At 41.8% G+C, this 24,681-nt stretch overlaps 3 protein-coding genes across 3 annotated transcripts; 2 read left to right on the top strand and 1 right to left on the bottom strand.

Moving 5' to 3' along the window:
- The first annotated feature begins 4,405 nt into the window (after positions 1-4,405).
- On the top strand, positions 4,406-6,084 carry LOC129767290 (oocyte zinc finger protein XlCOF28-like). The gene is made up of 3 exons (XM_055768007.1): positions 4,406-4,563; positions 4,637-5,757; positions 5,824-6,084. Exons 1-3 carry the CDS (start codon positions 4,534-4,536, stop codon positions 5,900-5,902), a joined length of 1,230 nt encoding a protein of 409 aa, XP_055623982.1. The 5' UTR covers positions 4,406-4,533; the 3' UTR covers positions 5,903-6,084.
- A 207-nt stretch (positions 6,085-6,291) lies between these two features.
- LOC129767257 (zinc finger protein 69-like) lies at positions 6,292-8,322 on the bottom strand. The gene is made up of 3 exons (XM_055767960.1): positions 8,056-8,322; positions 7,038-8,002; positions 6,292-6,972 (listed from the first exon to the last, which is right to left on the bottom strand). Exons 1-3 carry the CDS (start codon positions 8,185-8,187, stop codon positions 6,447-6,449), a joined length of 1,623 nt encoding a protein of 540 aa, XP_055623935.1. The 5' UTR covers positions 8,188-8,322; the 3' UTR covers positions 6,292-6,446.
- A 6,135-nt stretch (positions 8,323-14,457) lies between these two features.
- On the top strand, positions 14,458-16,860 carry LOC129767273 (zinc finger protein 227-like). The gene is made up of 2 exons (XM_055767983.1): positions 14,458-16,087; positions 16,140-16,860. The coding sequence occupies exons 1-2, from the start codon at positions 14,745-14,747 to the stop codon at positions 16,345-16,347; spliced, it is 1,551 nt and encodes a 516-aa protein (XP_055623958.1). The 5' UTR covers positions 14,458-14,744; the 3' UTR covers positions 16,348-16,860.
- The last annotated feature ends 7,821 nt before the right edge of the window (positions 16,861-24,681 follow it).

Below are 24,681 nucleotides of genomic sequence, written 5' to 3'. Positions count from 1 at the left end.
ATTTTATGCGATTGTGATTTGATACGAATATATATGTAAATTATCATGTGCAAAGTTATACGATTTAATGTTTGCTGGGTTTGTTCCTCATTTTCTGGTGATAGTATCAGTACACGCACACATCACACCAAGGACACTCTACCAAGGGATTGCTAAGATGGCTTTTTAGTAGCCAGCATAGAAAATCATGAGCATAGAAATCATAACTTAAAATTGAAAATGAAGTGCTAATATTAACATATAAGACTCCAAACATTAAACAATACGTGAGCCCTGTTTTATGCTGCCTACGCTCTATTTGCATTGGATGGGATACGGTTGCCAGAGCCCCGCACTCTACAGAATTAAAATCTATCGAGGCGAGCAACACACATTTTTCACGACGTTCACAGGTACTTTTCCCCGCAACAAGCCAACACCGACATTTAAAGACAGGGCACAAACAAACACAACTAGTTCGTTTCTCGCTCAACCCCGCAAGCGCCGTCACGTTACGTTACGTCAGTTGTTCTACCATGCATTTCTTATGAAAACATTCACATACCCAGGCAACGTCACGACTTGTCAGCATACTTTCAACGAAAGCAACCGGCAGGATTTTTAGAAAAGAATAACTGACGGAGAGGGACGGTTCGTTGGGGTTTTGTCTGGGCTTTGTGTCTCGGCTTTTGTTTTGATTTTGGTTGTATTTTTCATTCCAACATATCTCTTAGTTCTAAATTTCGGAGTCAAAATCATTCGCGAATGGCTGAGAAAAATAGTGTACATATTATTATTATTGTTGAATAAGTGTTGGGACTACGGGATTTAATGATTTTCATTTAATTTTTTCCAAATTTAGAACTGATTTTAGGCATGCTGATTCGAAAGAGGGCATTGCAATTCAAAACTGTTGTAGGTGGCGACACCATGAATAACATTGAATACTTCTTCAATGGCACTAACGTTCCTAGAGGAACTTCGCCGTCTCAACGTAGTATTACTTGCGTCATTTTTATTAGTACTTAGTTGAGATTTCTATGCCAAATAACACGCCTTGAATGCATTCTGAGTGGCAAGCTCTAGAATACGCGTGATCACAGTGCATGTCGGAGGAAATTTCTTTGACGAAAAATTCCCCTGACCAGAACGGGAATCGAACCCGAACACCCGGCATGTTAGTTATGACGCTAACCACTCGGCCACGGGAGCACTGAATAAATCTCGCGTAACTTTTGAAAAGGTCCTATGTAACGAAAGTAAACAAATCAAGTTAAGGGATGCACGCTATTAGTTTTCAATAGTTGAATGCATTACAAAAACAATCGTTCATGTATCTATCTTCTTCATCTTTTTATCGCCGATACAAAAAATATCCAATGTGCAGATTCGGATTTTAAGCACTCGGCTGTTACTTCGGACGCCACTTTTCACTGACGCTCGAAACGTCCGAAGTAACAAAGCAGTCAGGCAAGGCGCAAATTGAGACGCATATAGCGCGAGTAACTTGGCGCGATATAGCGCCTGTTTTTGTGGCTAATGGAAACAGATAGAACGGCGCAAATTGGCCAGATGACGCGAGATGGTGGAGCGCTCGTGAGACACGACTCGCGCGACGCTGTGGCTGAACCACAGTTTCTCGTGCTGATCATGCCAGATGTGGTAGTTGTGTTGGTGAACAATCATATAACGCCGTGGGTTTGACACTGTATGGCTGTACTGGTCGGGTGATTGTGTTAGTAAATAAATATATCGCGCAACTCTGTGTTAATCAGTCATTGTATGCGAGTGGCATGTTATTTACACCAAACTGCGACTCAATATGCGCTCCACCACGCTACGTTTGTGGCACGTATGAGTCGTGTTGGTAGTCTCGCGTTCGCTTACGAGCGCTATACGCTTCTCAATTTGCGCCTAGCCTCAAAACAACACGAAGTCGTACTTCGCTCGTTTTGAGTTTTTGTTTCTTACAGGCGTTGTTAGCGATTTCAGTGCAATTCAACGAGTGATAACAACAATAATCTGTCTTTAGAACGAAATGCTGATATTTGGATTGCTGTTTAGTAGTTAGTTTCAGATTCTCATCGTGCAACGTAATATGTCCAATGTGCAAACGCGGCAGTCAAAACGTCCAATGGAACATTTTTCGTTCCTAGGCTTCAAATTAAAGCTCAAATCACGGAACAACAGTTACGATTGGTTTTTCAGAGTTATTCTTAACTGCTAGTGGTGAAAGTAGTGATAGAGATCGACACCATACCTCACATGCTGAAGGTCACGAGTTCAATTCTCACTCCCGACATTCTTCCAAAAATGGAAGTTAAAGTGGACGAACCAGCCAAAAAGTGTTGAAAGTCGCTATAATACAGAAAGAAAAATTCTTCAAAATCAACTGTCAACGCGTTCCGACAGATTTACATTTATTTTCGCGTGAATAAATCCATCTATAGCTATAGATCTCCCTAATGTAAACCCGCCATTAGAATAGTTTGGTTCTCAATCTCGAATGTCGCCACCAAGGTGCCTCTATATATACCAGGTGAAACAATCATATGAAATGCACTTTCATCCATATTGGAATTGCTGTCGGTATTGTTTATAAACAGCATCAGAACGCTGCCGGCGGCTCTCTACAAACGGCTACGACGCTTATTCGAACAATGCCTACTATGTTTGGCTTTCGCGAATTTATGTGAAAAAGAAGGTATGATTTTGTAGAATTTTATTCTCATTTCCACTACTCTCGCATGTGAAAATGCAAAAATGGTGTATCCTAGCAATTACAAAACGAACAACCCCCGCCCCACAATCCGTAATCCCCTTCTTATTGAGGTGATGATGTTGCTTCACCTGTTATACAATAATATAAGCGCCTTGGTCGCCACCAAGGTGCCTAAAAGAATATCCTAAGGTGAGGCCGTTTCGTCACTAAGTTGGGTAGGAGAGCGGTATATGAAAACAGTACGGAAGAAAGCAGAAGGGGAATTATATGCCTGTTTACCTGTTTGCCTGTTTTGTTTACAAACAAAACACAGTAGACTTCCAAGATGGCTGAAGAGTGGTTTTAGCAAGTTGTCCCACCTTAGGATATACTTCCAGGCGCCTTGGTCGCCACCCAATGTCCTGAAAAAAAGGTAATGAAGATGGTAGAGTTTCGTGCGACATAGCATGCGCTGCCATAACTATTTCTCAAATAGTGACGTCAGTCGTTGTGTTTATCTTTGATTGCCCTCCGAATTCATGTGAAAATGCTATTTTTAGGAAGTAATTTATCAATTAAAAACGTACATTTTTTTAGAGTTTCCGCTGAATATGAGGCTTATGTAATAGTGTGCAATGAATATTTGTGAAATCACGTCGAAAAAGACGGATAAAAGTGATATTTACATGTGCCATTTTCCCCCGCGTTCATAGAAACAAACGAAGTTTCTTTCTCTTAGTTTCGGTGTGTATGTTGTGAGAGAATAATCGCCAATTAATCAGAATTTCGCCGGAAATGTTACTGATTTCATGAACTAAGCATACGATTGCTCTCTGGATCTTTTTACCACATAGATAATCGAAATAAGCCATGATACAATTGTCATCTGTTAAAAAACAAATAGTTCAATGATTTCATGAAAATGTTGGCTCAAAATATCACGCAAACGTGAGAACTTTCAACATTGTTTTGTTTCTTCCATATACATTCCATATTGAATGCAAATAATTACGACACGATATTTTGCTTGCCAATACAGATATACTTCGCCTACTGCTCCACCTCTACATGTACCTCATTGGTCGCCACCAGACGTCCAAGACGGGTCTATGGTACTAGGTGAGGCCGTTTCGTCACTAAGTTGGTTAGGGGAGCGGTATATGAAAACAGTACGGAAGAAAGCAGAAGGGGAATTTTTTCCTTGAAGTGTGAAAGAGACAGACTGATCACGAGCGAGCTTGGGCACAAGCGTATTGTGTTTTGTTTACAAACAAAACACAGTAGATCTCCAAGGTGGCTGAAGAGTGGTTTTAGCAAGTTAGCCCACCTTAGGATATACTTCTACGCGCCTTGCAGACGTCAACACTGTACATTTGTCATCGCGGCTTGACGTCGATACGAATTCGATACGAATCCAGGGGTTAGACATCAATTGAATATAGGCTACTCAAAATCAAAACCAATATGGCGTCATTTGTTTACCAACATATCATTTGCGAGGATTGAAATCGTTGAAATCACGGAGATAGTATGCTTAACTGCATGAGTGATTTTCATATTTCGGTTTCACATGAAGGTGTTCACATTTAACATGGAGTTTAAAGTGAGCCACTATTCGACTATATAATCGGACCGAGTTGTAAACAACAGAGTAATTGACAGAACCAAAATGTCAGTGAACCGCAGCATTATTGAGTACACTGGCAATATGAGGGATTTGACGTTCTAGTCATACCCCTGTACGAATCACGCAAAACAAAAAGCGTCAATCTCCGTGTTTTGGTCGGCCCAGAACCAGACCCAGTTTACGCATTCAACAGGTAGTTGTTTATTATCATTTGGTATTTTTAAACATGGCAAACAGAACAGTTACCCAAGCAGTGGTAAGGAAAGGAGTCCCCGATTGATTTCACGAGAACGTTTTCCGTGTCATTTTTTCCGTCATTTTTTTTCTAGAGTCCTGGTTGGCTGAACGGCAGCACTAGCTGTTTCATTCCCGGCTGCTCTGGTGTGGAATTGGCGGGCAAGCGAGACTTTTTCAACATGTCCTTCGGAGATTTACGCCACTGGTGGAGAAGCACCGCTTGGGTTGCCAAGTACAATACCGAATTGCCGGATGATGCCCGAATATGCGATAGACATTTCGAGGAACGATTCATTGATCGGACCAGGAAGAAACCTCGATTGCTGGTCGGCACTATACCTACGCTCGGTTTGGAGATATTGGAACAGGTCAACGATAAAGATCAACAAAGCGAAACAAACCAGATAGACTTGTATTGCCGATTGTGTGCCAAAAAGATGAAACGGCCGATGAAGTTCCAACTGGAGCAGCTGGGTAATATGAAGACAATAATCGAATGTTGCTTGGGCAAATACAAAACAGAACTAGGCCTCCCGAGTGGTGTTTGTTATGACTGCATGGCTGAGGTGACCCATTTTTCAGAGTTTGCTAAAAAGTGCGAACAATCTCAATCACAATTGTTGCAACTCGTAAGAATGGAAGCGTCGAAAGATGCGGAAGTTAATTCGTCGAACGCTGTGCCTTCCAGTGCGAACAAAGAGAATAATCTTGCCAATGCAACGAGAACGGAACAATCGATGGACGAATCTTTGTGTATAAATGCAGATGCAGATGGAACACAACATTGTCCCGGTAATACAGTGTCTGACAATCGAGAGCAGTCTAGGAGTAAACCTTTTCGAGAATCATGCTCAGAGTGCGACAAAGCGTTCAGCAATCCGCAAAGCTATCATGCCCACATAAAGGCTCATGCCGTTATGAAGCAGCATCTGATTTGTCACATTTGCGACAAAAGGTTCCATCTGAAACGCGAACTTCGCATCCATCTAGAGTCTGTACATGGGGGGAAACGGTTCGAGTGTCACATCTGTGGCAAGGTTGTCAATTGGCAGAAAACTCTAGCGAGTCATATGCGAGAGCACAGCAGAGACCTCAAGTATACATGTACCGTTTGCGACACATCCTTTCCTTCGTCGGCCAAACTTAAGCTGCACCAATCTACAGCCCACGGGAGGGAACGATTCAAATGCGGAGCCTGTGACGCTTCCTATTGGTACATTTGAGACACCGATAGTTCATAGTCCATCGATTGTGCTAACATTAGTGATTGTTTTTGTAGGTCGGATAAAATGCTTGCACGGCATAAGGAACGTGCTCACAACGTGGATCCGATCAGTGACGACGTGAATGTCGAATAGTGGACCCTGTATCGAAACTTTGCGGCAAGAGAACCGAAGCGTTAACCCATCCAAACGGAGGCGATGTTCACTTTGGTCGAGAATTCCCGCATACAAATGTATACTTACTTTAACATTTCTAAAAAATCTTCAGTTTGGTTTTTAATCAGTATTGAATAAATCAAGAAGTTAAAATTTCTAAAGCACATTGTAAATATATAAGTCCAAGTTCGTCAAGAACGTAGAACTTGTATCAAGAACTTCCTGTATGTTTACAAATGGCACAGTTGAGGGTTGGTAACAATTTTCTAATAACCTACGATTAATGTTTTCCCAATCCCTGATAATTCTCTTCACTTTTAATCTGCGCTGTGCGCGTTAAATTTCCACCGAATGAAAAGACTCCTGCATTATAGTGTGATGGTATTGTTTTTAATTTATTAGGTGAATCCAATAAATGTACTTTGAGTAACATAAGTCCATAAAACTTCAAAAAGCGATACCACTTTATTGGTACCGTTGTGCGCCGACTAAGGGGTCGTAACACATATATTAATCTTTGGGTTTATGTACTAAAATCATCGGTCTCCAGCGCTGATTCGCTCAGCACTTCTTCTCCAATTACGTCCTCAGAGATGACGACACCTCTTTCCGACTTTACATCGGTCATTGCGCTTTTCTCATTCAACCACTCAAGTGATTGTGCCATCGGATGATCACGATGCTTTTTAGTTTTGAGGTGAATGAGCAAATTTTTCTTCTCGGAGAATCCCCTGCCACAGATTGGGCAGCTGTAAGCCTTACCGTACTCGTGCTCAAACACATGCGCGTCGTATGTGTTCTTGCGTTTGAAGGTCATATCACACTGCCCACAGCGAAATTCCTTCGGGAAATGCACCGCACTCAAATGCGGCCCGATTGCTTTCGTAAGGGTGCCACAGAGACCACATTTCTTCAAGCGAACCCCATCCTTGATTCCTTCTGCGCCCTCCACGAAGGTGTAGTATTGCTTCCAGTTGTTCGTCGACTTGTAGCTGGGATTTTCTTCATGTTTTTTCTCGTGATAACGAAGGGACAATTCCGAAGTGTATCTGAAACCAGAAACCAGGATTTTATGCGAGAGATATTCGCAGAACTATTTAGACTATCAACTAACGTTCTTGGGCAATACTTGCAGTTGTACTCTTTGTCGGAGTGCATTATGCGTATATGCACTTGCACAGCATCCAATGAATTGAGCTTCTTGTGACATAGATGACACTCGTACTTCCGGACCCGTTCATGCTTCCGCTGAATGTGCAACTGGAGCTTGTGTTTCCCGACAAAAATCTTGCCGCAGTATTCGCAACTTACCGCTTTCGTGTGTATCTTCTCGTGATTCGCCAACGACTGTTTCGTTGGAAAAACCTTGTCACAATACGAGCACGTAGAAGGACAGGGAGCGTTCTCGGCCATATGATACATCTGTACATGCAACGAGATGTTTCGCTTATTGCTGTAACGCCTATCGCAGTAGGGACATTTGTGGGGGTTCTCATGCATACGCTTGTGTACATTCAAACTAGACACAGTGGTTATCACAGCGGTCTCCAGAACGCATATTTGACAGGTATAAGGTAGCTCATCAGTATGGGAATTCAAATGAGCAATAAGAGCCTCTGCTGATCCCATGGAATCGCTTTTACAAATGTAACATTTGAAATCATTTAAACGCGGACGGTTAGGATCCTCGAACACCGTTTTTCGGCGACCACGTTTAGCTTTTCCGCTCGTCGTCGACTCTTCCGAATTTCCTTTAGTCGCTTTTATTGTTATCCTCCCTGTAGGCTTCTCTTCTATCCATTCTTCATCCATGTCATAATCTTCCAAATCCTCTCGTTGATGTTCATCGCCTTCTTCGCTCATTTCTGGGGTGAAATTCTCATCGTCATCTTCGTCTTCGAGTTCCTGTCGCTCCACTTCCATGGTTTCTTCCTTGACTTCAACAAAGTTGATTGGACCAAGCTGCCTGCGCAGATTATAATCATTGGCACGAAAGTTTTCAATGGTTTCCTGGAGCTTCGTGAGAGTGGCAATGCAATCTCTGCAGATTTGCTGAGGCAAACCATCATCACAGACCACCTAGAATGTAAAGCATTAGTGAAAAAATATGTTTCAATCGAACCCAGCCTTGCCTCCAATCGCAACACATCGCTAATTAGTTTATCCAGAGGATTTTTCGAATCCTGTTCGAAAATCAATAGCATTCGAAGTTTTTCCTCGCAGCACATTCTACAGACTTTGTGAAAATCCAACATGTAATCCATGGTTTTCTTTTGGATCCTCGCGTTTTGTTTTGAATGCGCCAGGCCCCGGCCAAGAGGATATGATCCGCGAGTTAAGATGTGTCGCAAATTTAGCAGTCATTGCCAAACTAAACGAACTAAACAAACTACTCGGTGAGCTCAAGGCAGATCTATGTAACAAGGTGCGCCCATTCGCTAATGATTGATTGATTCTTTAAACTTTGCAGTTCATTTGACGAATTTACGCAAAGCTGAATCAGCTCATGCGACATCTACATTAGAGCTCAGAACCACAAAAGTGAGGGTGTTTGTTTATTTTACGCACTGAAAAGCAAGATTCGGTGGTGATTATTCATTTTATTTCAATTTAGATTCATTTCAGCCATTGAATGTCGTCAGTATATGGTAAGAACATTGGAGTTTTGTATATTTACGATGGTTTCAACACGCGATTTGACCAAAGTCATAGATAATCTTCGAAAATTTTATGTTTGATAATGCATACCGGTTATTCATACTATGGATAATTGCGATGAAATCAATATCATATCAAATTGGCTGATATAATTGATTATGTAGGGGCCGATACGAGAAGAATTTGCAGTATTTTTAGCGCAAAACACGTTATTCATCGATTACTTAGTTGAAAAAAAATTAAAGTTACAATACTCATAACAAGCCATTCCTCGTAATACACATAACACATTGTAAAATGATGATTTTCTAACCTTTTCAGCGTGGAAAGAATACATGAAACCGGGAAATTTGAAGATAAATTCTGATTTTTCTAGAAAATTTGAACGAATTTAATACCAAAAAAACAAAACATCCTTATTTTACTCGCTGCGCCATCTGGTTGTAAATCCAACGTAAATTCGTCAATTCGCCTCTAATAATTCGCTAATCATATTTTACTCGAAACATTCGTCAAATTCGCGAAAATTTAAAGAAGGCAGTTTTGCAACCTTAAAATTTGAATGGAGATTCTTAAGTTATTCGATTACCTAAAACACGACGCTCTCTTAACCATTTGGCTATATATTTCACAACACACAACACTTACAAAAACTCGCCATTATTATATAAAATCATCATCAGACACAATTCCAGTTCAATATTACGTAATACTGTATTGCATAGAGTACATATTCGCAATAGAAAAGTAAATTTTCATTCATAATTTTTTATTTTAGAAGTGTGTTAATGTCATCCTGTAAATTAATGGCTGTAGAGTGGTTTTCACATTTTGACCCACCAGGTGGTATGTTAAGCGCCTTGATTTATACCAGCTTGAGAGTTTGGCAGTTCTCGCGAGTGACAGTGGCAGGGGTATGACTAAAACGTCAAATCCCTCAAATTGCCAGTGTACCCAATAATGCTGCGGTTCACTGACATTTTGGTTCTGTCAATTACTGTTGTCTACAACTCGGTCCGGTTATATAATCGAATAGTGGCTAACTTTAAACTCCATGTTAAATGTGAACACCTCCATGTGAAACCGAAATATGAAAATCGCTCATGCAATTAGAAATAAAGCAGCGCTATCTCCGTGATTTCAACGATTTCAATCCTCGCAAATGATATGTTGGTAAACAAATGACGCCATATTGATTTTGATTTTGAACTCATATCTTTTGAACTACTAAACCGATTCAGATGATCGACATATCAAATTAGCCAGTTAGCTAGTCTTTTTTTAAAAAAATACTATACTTGCAGAAAAAATAATTTTGTTTCCTTAATTATTGATCGTATTTGTTTTTTATAGTTTGCATTGTCCAAGGGCGCAATATTTTTTTATATTTTTTCTGGAAAGCTGAGGATTTTTTATATAACATCCAAAATGTGTTCTTCTGCGTTTTTAAATTATGATTTTTCAAATTTAACCGAAATAAATCATTTTTCACCTTTTTTCCAAAAATTACGTTTTTCAAAAATTTATGACTTCTGATCTACTGAACCGATTCAGATAATCGACATAGTTAAATGAATGTAAACTATAAAAAAAAACAGATACAATTATTAATCACGAAAACAAAATTATTTTTTTAATTTGATAAATCGATCATCTCGGTTAAAATTATAACTCAAAAAAGAAAAAAAGAACACATCTGATTCTGAGTAAAAAATGTAAATGTGTAAAAAATCCTCAGTTTTCAAAAAAAAATATATATATAGAAAATTATAGCGCCGTTGGTGCCGAAACCATGTGAACTATAAAAAATGGATACAATTAATAATTACGAAAACAAAATTCAAATTTCTAGCAAGTCTTTTAGTGCGGCCATAATAATAATTAGTATTACTGCATTTGGATTGATGCTAGAAAATAAAAGTATCATCAACTTTCTTGAATAGTGGATGTGATATATTTCACTTTATATTTGTATATATATTTCTATATATTTTTAAACTAAAATATTTGTCAAACAAACTGCAAACCAAAAAACTTCTATACTGTGCCTTCATTTTTTGAGTTTAACATTCAAAGACTAGCAAAGAACCGCCAATTAAACAGCACTCCAACTAAAAAAGCGCCAATAAGTGAATGTGTACTGTAAAACTGTGAAAAATATATAAAAAATATATAAAAAATATACAATCAAAGACTCTTTTTGTCGTTTATGAGTTTGGTTTTTTAAGTAACTACTAGGTATGTTTGCGGATTAATAGAAAGATATGATATATTGATCCTTAAAAAAAGTTTGAAAGTTGAGAATTGGAAAAAAATATAAAATTCATGTGAATGGAGACGAATTTTGTGTACAGCACATGCCACTGGGGCCTATTGATGATTAAGTAAGTAAGATTTCTTCCAAAACGTCATAACTTTTCAACCATTGAGTCGATTTCAAAAATCGACATATCAAATGAAATCTTATTCTTCTATGGATCAACTTCAGTCGGTCATTCAAACAAACTCAGAATTTAAATACTACAGAAAAACTTTAATAAAGTTTAGAAAATTTGCCACTTAATTTTCCACAATTCGCTCTTTCACACCAGATTTATATCTTGTCACAATTTTAAACCTCAAAATCATCTTGTCAAAATGATAGGTCAAAGCACGAAAAGCAGGAAAAACTAACAAATAATGGGGGGGTGTGGGGGTTAAATAATAAATAATTTTAATAACCATCTCAGAAAAATATTGAAAAAAACATTCCTTTTTTCATTTCTCTATCAAATTTCGATAAAACTGCACTGAATAATTAAAGAAGGGCAATATTAATATTTGATAAACTTATTTAATTATAAACATGTTTATATCAACCTTCCCATCTCATCATTCTTCATTAAAGACCTTGCGTTAAGACAGCTAGGAATCCATACACACTCAAATCAAGTGGGCCTGAAAAAATTATATTCTTCACGTAAACAACAGGGGTACGACTAAAGTGTGATTCACATACAACATCCACGTCACGTCCACGTTCCGTCACGTCACGTTGCGTCAATTATTCTTCCATGCAATTCCTGTTGAAGCATTCACATACACCAGCAACGGCAAGTCGAAGTTGCCGTTGCCGGTGTATGTGAATGTTTGCATAAGAACTGCTTGGAAAGATAATTGACGCAACGTGACAGGACGGAACGTGAACGTGATGTGGATGTTGTATGTGAATCGCACTTAAAACGTCAAATCCCTCATATTGCCAGTGCGAGATGAAGAATAGAAGGCGGGAAGATTCACGAGTTTTGGTTGTGTTAAACTTTGATTGTATTAGTAGCCTGGAAGATTGGAAGTTCACATATCAGGCATACCAGTCACAACATTGAGTGTGTCAGCGAATAAATTTGAAAGAGGATACATAGAAACTAATTACATATTTCCAAAATATATTTTTCGCATTATAAAAAAAACAGAACATGTCACAAACTAAAATGTTTATTTTTTTCTTTGATTTCTTCTTACATCAGAAATAGTATTCTAATGTCTACTACGTTTGGATTTTAGAGCAACTTCATGGAAGTTTTTCTCTTGCCAGCAATTGTAATTACTTTTTTCACAATTAGGGTGTTGAACACTTCATTCGTCTAAAACTAAGACACAAGCGGAAAACTTTTCGTCTCAATCTAGTTCATACGGAGTCAATTGAATTTATTTTTCAAGTGAATTTTACATGAAAAAACTTGCAACCTTTTTTCCCATCCACTGTTGAATGTTTCTCCGTTAAAGGAACAAAAGATAATGTGACTCTGACTTTATTCATTTACGTTTTTGGTCGACGAACGAGAAGAAAAATTGAATTGAAATTATGTTTAGAATACCTCAATAATACTGAAATTTCTGTTTCTGCTAAATTGTCAGTTGGGCTTTTATGATTTTGAACGCTAACATTGTTTTTAAGAAAAAAATTGTTCGTTCATTTCATCTGCTTATTTTTACTTGTAATAACAACACTTTTCCTATGTAGTGGACTATTATAAGAAAAGTAACATGCATAAACAAAATCTGTGACGTCACAGATTTAAAAATCTTCCCACCTTTCATTTTCCATCTCGTTGCCAGTGTACCCAATATTGCTGCGGTTTACTGACATTTTGGTTCAATCAATTACTGTTGTTTGCAACTCGGTCCGGTTATATAGTTGAAAAGTGGCTAACTTTAAACTCCATGTTAAATGTGAACACCTCCATGTGAAACCGAAATATGAAAATCGCTCATGCAGTTAGAATAAAGCAGCGCACTTTTCGATTTCAATCCTTGTAAATGATAAGTTGATAAACAAATGACGCCATATTGATTTTGATTTTGGGTAGCCTATATTCAATTGATGTCTAACCCCTGGTAAACAAGCGATGAAAATGTGGACACTTTTGACGTGGGACTACGTCTTACCGGAGTATATGGGGGGTAAAATGAAAACCTAAACGCAGAACATGCAGGAAAAAATGAAAGATTCCAAATGCTTATAACTCGAACATTTCTTTCTGTATCGGAAAGATGTTTGCATCAATTGATAGGGAATATTTCTACGCATCTATCGCAATTAATGAAATGTTATTTATCATTAGATAAACAATTGAATAACTGTAAAATGTTAAGCGTTATCTGAACGCCCTAACTACTTTGTTTTGATTGGCCAGATTTACAGTATCCCCAACACAGCCATCATAACCAAGCAGCCTGGGGGAAATCGGCATTGCAAATACATGAAAGTATGGGGATTTTTGTTCTCACCGAAATGTGTTCCCTAACACAGACTTCAAAACCAAGCAGTGTTGGAAAGTACATGAAAGTATTTTGGGGTATTTTTGTTCCGACTGAAATGTGTTTGCCTAACACAGACTTCAAATCCATGGAGTGTGGGGAAATTGGCATTGCAAATTCATGCAAGTTGGGAGCATCTTTGTTTCGACTGAAATGTGTTTCCACAACACAGACTTCAGAACCAAGGTGTCTGGGAGAATTGACAATGCAAATTCATGCAGGTCGGGGGTATTTTTGTTCCGACTAAAATGTGTTTGCCTTCAAAATCAAGGTGTCTGGGGAAATCGGGTTTGCAAATAAATGCAAACTGCGAGTACTTTTGTACTCGCTTGCCTTTGTACAGGTTAGAATATGTTTCCTGAGAACGGTATAAGTTGAAGTTGTTGATTCATGCGAGCCGGGGGTACTTCTGCACCCGCATGTTTTTTTTGCACTCCGAAAAGTGTTTTCCTAACACGGATTACAAAAACGGGTACGAACACAACCCTTTGGCTCGGTTATTCAAGATTGCATTGAAGGATATGCCTTCGTATCTTCTACTCACTGAATTTCCGGCAATGAGTACCTGAAGTTCAACGAATCAAACAAATTCGCGTTATGAGAAGTACGTACACTTGAGAGATGCAAACTTCAGAGGGAAATGTAAAATAAAATATTCGTTTGATACTTCTTCGGTTCACATATTTTGTCCTAGGCATCGTATCAAACGAAAATGGACTGTCATTAAATTTACTTGTAACGAAGAACATAATCTATCACAATACATGAATTGACCTTACATGGCATTTATTCAATCTGTTTACTCACAAAGCAAATATATTGAATTCGATTGAATTTGAAAATTGTTTCATTCAATCAAAAATTTAATCAATACAAACAAATGATTGCTAAGCTAACCTAGTCCCACTTCATCTTGGCGGTTATATCATACATATAACCCACTCATTTTTTAGTTAAGTCTAAAGGCTGATTTAGACGATGCCAGTCAGCGGTCTAGTTGAAGTATCCAGTGAACAGAAAACAGACACTCTGTTCAAGATACTTGTACCAGTATCGAACAAGTAATTGGCCTCTAACTTGAACAGAGTGTCTGTTCTCTATTCACTGGATACTTCAACTAGAGCGCTGACTGGCATCGTCTAAATCAGCCTTTAGTGAATTGTATGGAGTTCCACTGCTGTGGTTACACCTTTAGTCCAAACATCTTGTGGATGCCCTAAGGCCGAGTTTGATAGTTTGGCAATGACAGCTAAACTTGCAACACATCTTGACGCTTGACTCGCGGATCATATCCTCTTGGCCGGGGCCTGGCCATAACAACTGAGACTCAAGCAGATACGAACAAAAAGTGATAGTGTGGAGAATGCTGGCAAAAGAAAACATGCAGAAGAGAAACCGCCGGGATTGCTTCATCCCTGGCTGCACTTCACAGTTGGGGCAAGTTTTCTTCATGACCGCATACAAGTCGGACGGTCTCCAGCGTTGGTGGCGTGATACTATTTGGGGTCAGAATAGGAAAAGCCAGAGAATCCCCAAAAATAAGCGAGTCTGTGAAAAACATTTCGAAGAGAAGTACATTGACAGGAGCTATAAAATACCCCGTCTTTTCCCGGATGCCTGGCCGACGAAGGATATAGAGGAACCGAACCAGAATGAGATGGAACTGCGCGCCCAACAAAGCATTGACGGAAAAGCTGAGGTTGGTGACCGGGAACCAGATATTAATCCCAAAATCTATTGCCGACTGTGTGGTAATAGAGAAGAAGGGCCCATGGAGCTTCAGCTGCACGACATCAAAGATGGGAAAGGTTTTCTGCAATTATGTTTGGGTGAATATTTTTCGAGGTCAGATTTTCCCCAGGGGATTTGCAACAATTGTACAGAGTCGATAGAGTCATTTGTAGAGTTTTTGAAAAAATGTGAATCTACACAACATAAATTGGATGTTTTATTCAGCCGTGGCGAGGAGCTCCAGACAGATCCAGAAAATAAACTGCTGACGATGGAGGACATCAAACTGGAGATTCAAGACCAGGATAAGAATCATGAAAACCCCCGTTTTGAAATGAACGATGAGCCGCATGCTGGATGTGCAGTTTACGAGTATATAAAAAGGGAAGAACTTATAATTGATGATAATGCGCTGAATAGCAATGAAGACTACATCTCCACAGAAAGTTATCAGATATCAAATGAGAGTTTCGAAAATTCTACCGGAATCAATTCGGATGATAAGCACCCTCTAGAAAAGATTCCCTCAAAAAACCAGGAAACAATCTCTGCGGCTAAATCAAAACCTAAAAAAGCGCGGTCGGGATCGCGAGAAACTAGCCAGATTTGTCCGATTTGTGGTAAAATTTTCGTACACAAAAGTAATTTATCTTCACATATGAAAATTCATAGCGACAAGAAAGATTATGTTTGCGATATTTGCGGGAAACAATTCTACATCAGGAAAGAGTTATACATGCACATTGAATCGTTCCACGAAAAGAAAACATTTGATTGTAACATTTGTGGAATTAAATGCGGTTGGAGGAAAGGGCTGCTGAGGCATATGAAGAATAAGCATTCCAATGAGACCACGCTGAAACACAAATGTACGTACTGCGACAAGGCATTTTACCTACCAAGTCAGCTACGATTGCATGTTATGAAACATACAGGCGATAGAATCACTTGCGATATTTGTGGAGCTGGTTACAGGTACGGTATTCTATCGTTACGTAGCACATGTTCTAGCTTTTTTCAATTTCAGATTCAACTATGCGTTGACGCAGCACAAAATACGAGAACACGGCATGGAGTTCAAAGGTGTTAAGTTGCACAAGAAAAACCGACGACCTCGTCGGAAAGATAAGTCGAAACGGGCAGGTGTTGCGATTGTTTCCACAGAAGAAACGAATAATCGTTCATTGCATGTGTTAGGCTCCAATCAAGAACCGATTTTATCCTCCGAATCCTAACCAAATTAATTGTCGGGAGAAGTTTTTGGTTTTTGGTCTTTCAAAATGACGAAACTGAAATTTCTTCTTTTCTTTGTTACCGGAGATATTGAAATTTTTGGTTCATTTCGAGATGGAGCGTTAAGTGCGCTACACATAAAATGCCCCGTCATCGTAAAGTCAACGCGAAGGAATGAAACATCAAATATCATTTAAGGAAAATCGTATGGTAGCATTCATTTACACCAGGGTTCCTCCAACTGATTTTGGGAGTCAACGAGGTCTAAAAATCGAGCACTATTAATTGACACAAGTTCTCATTTGGTTTTACGTGAACCATCTTTTTATAAGAATGACCAAAATTTTAGTAGAAAGTATTATTGTCGTAATTTGCATCAATAATTATGTTTATGTTATATTCACTGAATATTATATTCATTAATTGTTAAGAAAATTATGTCAAATTTACTCACTTAACCAACCGCAATGTTTTTGAGTGATAATAATAAGATAAAAATAAAATTTTTAAAATAATTTGGCAGTAGGGGTCGATTGTGTCTCCTCATTCTGGTCCCATGGCCAAAATAGCTTGAGAATCCCTGATATACACCATCAACGGTAAATCAGCACCATCAGGGACAGCTCTGCGTGCCGAGAGAAAACGGTTCTTTAACGGCACGATCGCGTAATATCTCCGACACAACACCCAGCACGTTATACTCGCCGGAGACTTCAACTGTGTGCTTCGGCCGAACGATGCCACACACTACAACACGAGTCCCGCTCTGCAAGCGACGGTACGGCAACTACAACTGCACGATGTATGGGTTGGATTATACCCCGACACCCCCGCACCAACGTATATTACACACAATACAGCATCCAGGCTGGATCGTTTGTACGTCAGCAAAGGACTTTGCGAGCAGGTACGGAGTGCCGCTACACATGTATGTTGTTTTACCGACCACAAAGTTCTCACAGCGCGAATTTGTCTACCGCAGCTCGGCCGGGCGCAGGGTCGAGGCTTTTGGTGCTTACGCCCACATCTCCTTACACAGGAAGCCATAGATGAATTGAAAATCCGATGGCAATTCTGGACTCGCCAACGAGGGCAGTTTAACAGTTGGATAAACTGGTGGCTATCATGCGCGAAGCCAAAAATAGCCTCATTTTTCAAATGGAAGTCCCTGGAAGCATACAGCATGTTCCACGTTCACCACCAACGTTCAGATTCGCAGCTCAAACTCGCATACGAAAACTACTACCGAAATCCGGCAATGCTAACGACGATCAATCGGTTAAAAGCACAAATGTTTACGCATCAACAACAGTTCGCGCAGAATTTCATGCGTATAAATGACACACTAGTAAAGTAAAGTATCTCCACATTCCAGCTGGGGGAAAGACAGAGGAAAAAGATTACGATCACGAAAATGCGGAATGAGACAGGCGAATTGCTGCGAGACCCCGACGCAATCGAAAACCACGTGCATGAATAGTTTGCGACGCTTTATGCAGATACAGCGGAAAGAGATGAAATGGAAGACACGTTTGTTTGCAACAGAATCATATCCGCAGATGACGTACTGAACGCAGCCTTAATGGCAGAGATAGATACTGAAGAGATTTACAAGTCATTAAAAACAGCAGCGAAGATAAAATCCCCCGGCGCGGATGGTCTACTAGTAGAATTTTACCAGAGAGCCTTTGACGTCATCCACAGAGAGCTAAATCTGGTAATGAACGAAGCGATGACAACACAATTACCCCCCGAGTTCACAAGCGGCACCATCGTGCTGGTCAAGAAGAAAAACATTAACGACACCATACGAGCCTTCCGACCGATAACGCTTTTGAACGTAGATTTTAAAGTTCTCAGCAGAATCATAAAAGTCCGATTACAACACGTGTTTGAAAATCATAATCTGCCGAGCGAAGCGCAAAATTGCTGCAATGCCGGCCGAAATATCTTCCAAGCTGTTCTAGCACTAAAAGATAAAGTAGCAGAAATCATAGCCCAAAAGAGAAGAAGGAAGCTCATCTCATTCGATCTCGACCACGCGTTCGATCGGGTCTCTCATGTATTTCTTTTTCGTACAATGCGTTCGCTCGGTATAAACCAGAGCTTCATCGGACAACTGCAGCGTATTGCCGAACGATCATCGTCTCGGTTGCTGATAAACGGGCATTTAACACGCAGCTTCCCCATAGAGAGATCGGTTCGACAGGGCGATCCGCTCTCAATGATGCTGCTCTCGATCTACTTACATCCATTGCTCACGCGGATAGCCAATTTGAATGCTCCGCTGGAGCGAAATTGAATCTTCAGAAGACAATCTCAATTAATGTAGGTGTGGCCGATGGAAATCACTGGATAGTGCCATGGTTGCAGACAAGGGAGACGATGAAAATTCTTGGCATCGTCTTCACCAACTCGATACGCGAAATGGTGAAGCTGAATTGGGATGTGCTAGTTTCCAAGGTAGCGCAACATATTTGGCTTCATTCTCTGCGGACCCTTAATTTACAACAAAAAATAACACTACTGAATACGTTCATCTTATCGAGGACATGGTATGTGGCATCGATCGTTCCACTGTACACTGTACATACAGCGAAAATCACAGCAACAATGGGGTCTTTCCCGTGGAGAGGACTGCCTGCGCGAGTACCGATGCAGCAGCTTGCGCGAAATATTGAACAAGGCGGACTGAAATTACAACTGCTAGCGCTGAAATGCAAGGCGCTGCTGATAAATCGCCATCTTCAAGAAAATCCTTTCATGCCGTTTTACAACTCCCTCCTCACCCAAACAATTCCTTTCCCAGTAAATTTTATCGCAGGATAATGGAAAACGGAGCAGAATAATAAAACATAGTTACTCTCTAAGTGACGAAGATGGAATGAAAATTTTTATTTATTACCGTATCCATAGCAACGAGTATGTGTGTAGAAATGTGTAGAAATTGGATAAATAGTCAGGGTCGAATTTGCATCGATGTCACACGGTTGTGTAACCCGACACTCCTCCTCAATGATGCTGGTTCGATGTCTCGGTTGGATCTATGACTCCGATGGCAGTTCGGTGTCTGTCTAGCTTCACGCGGTCCAACGGCTTCGTCATGATGTCGGCCTCCATGCGCTCGGTTGGCATGTAACGCAGATCAATGATTTGCTGCTGGTGTAGATCCTTCGTGAAAGCATACTTTGTATCTATGTGTTTAGAACGTCTCTCAAGACGTTGGGATTCGACAATCTTTATGCACGACTGGTTATCTTCCCATACGATGATAGGTTTCGCTTGAGCTTGTTGCAAGTCGTTCAGTAGTTTTCGGAACCACATTAGCTGCTGACATCCGTCCGCCAACGCTACGAATTCGGCCTCCGTCGAGGAAAGGGCGACACATGTTTGCTTCCGTGTTCCCCAGTCGACAAGACCGCCGCCGAACTTAAGCAGAAATCCGGAATGTGATTTTCTGTCTCCTTCGTCACCGGCCCAATCAGCGTCCACGAAGCACTCCATCTCGCCGCATCCGGATCCCAGGTGCAGCCGATGGTTCTTTGTAGTCTTCAGATATCGAAGGACTCTCTTGGCTTCGGTCCAGTCGCGGTTTGTAGGGTTTGTAACTTTTCTGCCCAGCAGTGAGACGGATACGCAAATGTCCGGTCGGGTGTTGACCGAAACGTAAAGCAAACAGCCTACCAGGCTACGGAATGACGTGTTTGTAAGCAATGCACACTCCTCCTTTTGCTTGAGGTATCCGGGGTCAATCGGCACTTTCGACGGCTTGGCTTCATCGTGTCCGAATCGTCGACGACCATATCGTCCACGTATATGAGGATGTAGGTCACCTTTCTGTCATAGTTGCGGGTATACAGACACGTATCGGCTTCAGCTTGGTGGAAGCCCATGGACTTGAAAACTCCGTCGATCTTCCTATTCCATGCTCGAGCGGACTGCTTGAGTCCGTAAATGCTGCGCTTGAGGTGGCAAACCATGCCATCGTGTCGATCGAAGCCAGCGGGTTGCTTCATATACATGTCTTCTTGCAGCTCCGCATACAGATAGATGTTCTTGATATCGAGGTGCTTGACCACCATCTGCTGCTTACTGGCCAAAACGAGGACTGTTCGGAGAGTCGTTTGACGAACGACGGGAGCGAATACCTCGTCGTAGTCTTGGCCGAATTTCTGTGCGAATCTTTGGGCGACTAGTCGTGCTTTGTGCCGCACCACTCGTCCGTGTTCGTTCTCCTTCTTCTTAAACGTCCACTTACAACCTACCGCCTTTCGACCTGGAGGTAGTTGTACGAGCTCCCACGTACCATTTTCTTTTAGCGCATCGATCTCCTCCTTCATTGCGGCTTTCCAGGCAGCTGCTTCCGGACTGTTGATCGCTTCGGAGTAGTTTTGGGGTTCTTCGTTTACGTGCTTCGTTACGTTGGTGACATCGTCGAATCGTTGGGGCGGGAAACTTTTCATAAGTCATAGAGATCGCCTTGGTTTCGATTCCTCGATGTGGATTTCCTCTCCAAGTAGAGTATCTTCATCGCTGAAACCGTAAAAATCGTCATCCGAATGGCTCCCAACCTCGCTTTCCTGTTCAGCGTTTTCTGCAGTCTCCGGTTGTGCTTCGGGTTCGATCGGAATTTTTCGTGACAGAAAATTAAACTCCACCTCCTCAGCTTGATTGCTTCGTGTCGGCTCAACCGTTGGAATGGTGTCCGTGCCTCTCTCGATGAACTTGACGTCGCGGCTCAGATGGATTTTCCGTGTGGCTGTGTCGAGGAAACGATAGGCTTTGTGTTCGTTTGAATAGCCAACAAAAATCAATTTCTGTGCGGTGACATCCAGCTTCTTTCTCTTTGCCTTCGGAATGTGGACCCACGCTGTGCAACCGAAGATTCGCAGGTGGTCGACCTTGGGTTTTACACCGTTCCAAAGCTCGTATGGTGTAACGTCGACTGGTTTCGTAGGCAACACGTTTTGAAGATACACGGCCGTGTTGATCGCCTCCGCCCAGTATCGCTGATCCAGTTGTGCATCGAATAGCATGCACCGTACCATTTCGATAAGCGAGCGGTTCTTCCGCTCCGCAATCCCGTTCTGTTGCGGACTGTAGCCGGCGGTGTACTGGACTGAGATCCCTTCGCGCTTGTAGAAAGACCGCAACTGCATTCCGCTGTACTCACCGCCTTGATCCGAGCGTATGGCCTTGGGCGTCCGCCCGAAAAAAAATTTTTGGCAAACGCAACGTACTCTTCAATTTTGACTGCGACCTCCGACTTCTCCCTCAATAGGTAGAGTACACAATAGCGACTGTGGTCATCAATCATGGTCATAAAATATCGATAACCACTGATCGATGGCACCTCCACCGGACCGCAAACGTCCGTATGCACCAGATCCATGGGCGCCTTTGATCTGGATTTGGATTCGCTCGGAAAAGAAGTGCGAGGAGTTTTGCCTTTCAAACAGCATGCACAGTTTTCGTCAACAGCGCATTCGTAAATCGTTAAACCATCCGCCAGATCAGCTTGCTGTAAACGTTCGATAGCCTTCGGGTCCCGATGACCGAATCTCCGATGCCAGACGTGCTTGCAATCTTTATTGTGGTGACCGCCCGCCACCATTACAGTATCTTCCGGTTGCTTGATTTGGTACAGGCCTTCCTTAAGGTGTGCCACGGCGACGACAACCTCTCTATGTAGAATACGACAACCAGCGACATCGAAAACGACCGTGGCTTGCTTCTGGACGAGTGCCGGTACGGACAACAGCTTCATAGATAGACTAGGAGTGTATAAGGCAAAACTTAATGTAACTTCCCGACGAAAACCTTGTTCATCTGCGCACTCGATGACACAGGAACCTTCACCACGTACGACCGCTTGCTTGCCGTCTGCCAGGTTAACAAATTTAACTTCACTTTCACGCAGCTCTCGGAATAACTTTCGATCAGCGACGGTATGTCGCGTTGCGCCGGAATCTACAATCCATGGTTTGGTTCTACTGCTTTCTATTGCTCCTCCTGCAGCTAGGGCGAAGGACACGGATTCCTTCTTGTTGGAGGGTTTCTCAGCACTTTGGACCCCTTCTCCGAGTCACGAACCAACTTCCGGTATTCGTTCTGCTTGTGTCCCGGCTTCTTGCAGTAGTGACAAAGGATTTGTTTTTTCTTCTTACCGTCGTGAATGACTTTCAATGCCGAACTCGAACTGGAACCTTGCCGTTTCGCCGCTTCGTCGAACAGCTTCCGCTTGACCAACTCCAATGTTAGTTCGTCGTCGGAACGACTTTCGAGGGCTGTGGTTAACGTGTCGAATGAGCTAGGGAGACTCCTTAGGATCATCGCAACCGTAAGGTTTTCTGCCAGTTCCTGGTCAGCATTGGCCAGACGGGAGAATAACTCCTCCATCTCGAACAAAAACTCCGCCATATCTTCGCCGTCGACGAAACGTTTGTCGCAAATACATTTTAGGAGCGACACCTTCGACGTTAAACTGGTTTCCTGGTGGTGGTTTTGAAGCGCCGTCCAGACGGCTTTGGCCGTCGTCGATCCGCGAATCAGACCGTGTTGGTTACCTTCGACTAGTAGTCCGATGGTGGCCCTTGCCTTGGCGTCACCTGCATCCCACGTTGCTTGTGTCACCGTTTCCGGTTTCACTCCCGGCTCCACGTAGTACCCGCACGAGCAGCAACTCGATCTTGAAGCGCCAGGTTGGATAGTTACTGTTATTCAGCTTTTGCAGCGAAAATCGATTTCCTTCCATCACTTTTCGCGATAATTAACCGTTTAATAAAATCACTTTTACTCCGCTGCTGGGCCCATAACCTATTGCAGGATAATGGAAAACGGAGCAGAATAATAAAACGTAGTTACTCTCTAAGTGACGAAGATGGAATGAAAATTTTTATTTATTACCGTATCCATAGCAACGAGTATGTGTGTAGAAATGTGTAGAAATTGGATAAATAGTCAGGGTCGAATTTGCATCGATGTCACACGGTTGTGTAACCCGACAGATTTACCATGTCTAAGACAATTCGTCAGCAAGTGCCGTTATTCCCAACTCCAATCCAACAAAATCCTACAAGTGAAATTATACACAATTACTATATTCAGCAGACAGAACAACCGTTTTTAGAGGCGAATGAACTGCAAAGTTTAAAGCCTCTTAAAAACAAAGAAGAAGAAGAAGAAGAAGAAGAGAACAGCCGAGAATAGAGCGCAGACATCAAATGCTCAACTGGCATCGCATATGGCGGAACATCGCATCTAAGCAGATTTCGTCAAGGCAGCGTAGTGGATTGTACCTAGTTGTGAACGAGAAGGCACAGCACCGAAAACGGATGCACACAATACAGCGAGCAGATGGAGCGAATTGTCTCCATTGCCATGCGGCTGAAGAAACGTTTATAAAGGGTGTGTCACATCAAATTGCATCACGGAAAAAACGCTGTAGAAATTCGCCCAGTAGACCGATCCTTTTGAAAATTTTAGACAGTAAAATAAAAACTATTAAACAACTTTTGGCATTTTCTTTTTATTCATACTTCGAGCCCAAGCCCGTATGCTCGCACCTTCCTCTTTACCCCGTCCATAAGGTTCTGTACAACGTCAGGTTGTAGTTTTTTTTTGAACAGAAATCCATTTTCTCTTGAAGTCCGCCTCCGATTTGACAACTTTTGGGTTCTTCCGGAGGGCCTGCTGCATAATAGCCCAATATTTCTCTATTGGGCGAAGCTCCGGCGCATTGGGCGGGTTCATTTCCTTTGGCACGAAGGTGACCCCGTTGGCTTCGTACCACTCCAACACGTCCTTTGAATAGTGGCACGAAGCGAGATCCGGCCAGAAGATGGTCGGGCCCTCGTGCTGCTTCAATAGTGGTAGTAAGCGCTTCTGTAGGCACTCCTTAAGGTAAACCTGCCCGTTTACCGTGCCGGTCATCGCGAAGGAGGCGCTCCGCTTTCCGCAAGAGCAGATCGCTTGCCACACCATGTACTTTTTGGCAAACTTGGATAGTTTCTGTATGCGAATCTCCTCCGGAACGCTGAATTTGTCCTCTGCGGAGAAGAACAACAGGCCCGGCAGCTGACGAAAGTCCGCTTTGACGTAGGTTTCGTCGTCCATTACCAGGCAATGCGGCTTCGTCAGCATTTCGGTGTACAGCTTCCGGGCTCGCGTCTTCCTCACCATGTTTTGCCTTTCGTCGCGGTTAGGAGCCTTCAGAACCTTGTATGTACGCAGGCCCTCCCGCTGCTTGGTCCGCTGGACGAATGAACTTGACAAATTCAGCTTATTGGCGACATCCCGGACCGAACTTCTCGGATCACGTCTAAACTGCTTAACTA

This window comes from Toxorhynchites rutilus, chromosome 1 (assembly GCF_029784135.1).
Source record: "Toxorhynchites rutilus septentrionalis strain SRP chromosome 1, ASM2978413v1, whole genome shotgun sequence".
Taxonomy (NCBI): domain Eukaryota; kingdom Metazoa; phylum Arthropoda; class Insecta; order Diptera; family Culicidae; genus Toxorhynchites; species Toxorhynchites rutilus.
Note: the sequence above shows the minus strand (reverse complement) of the source record. Positions and strands in the feature narration are given on the sequence as shown.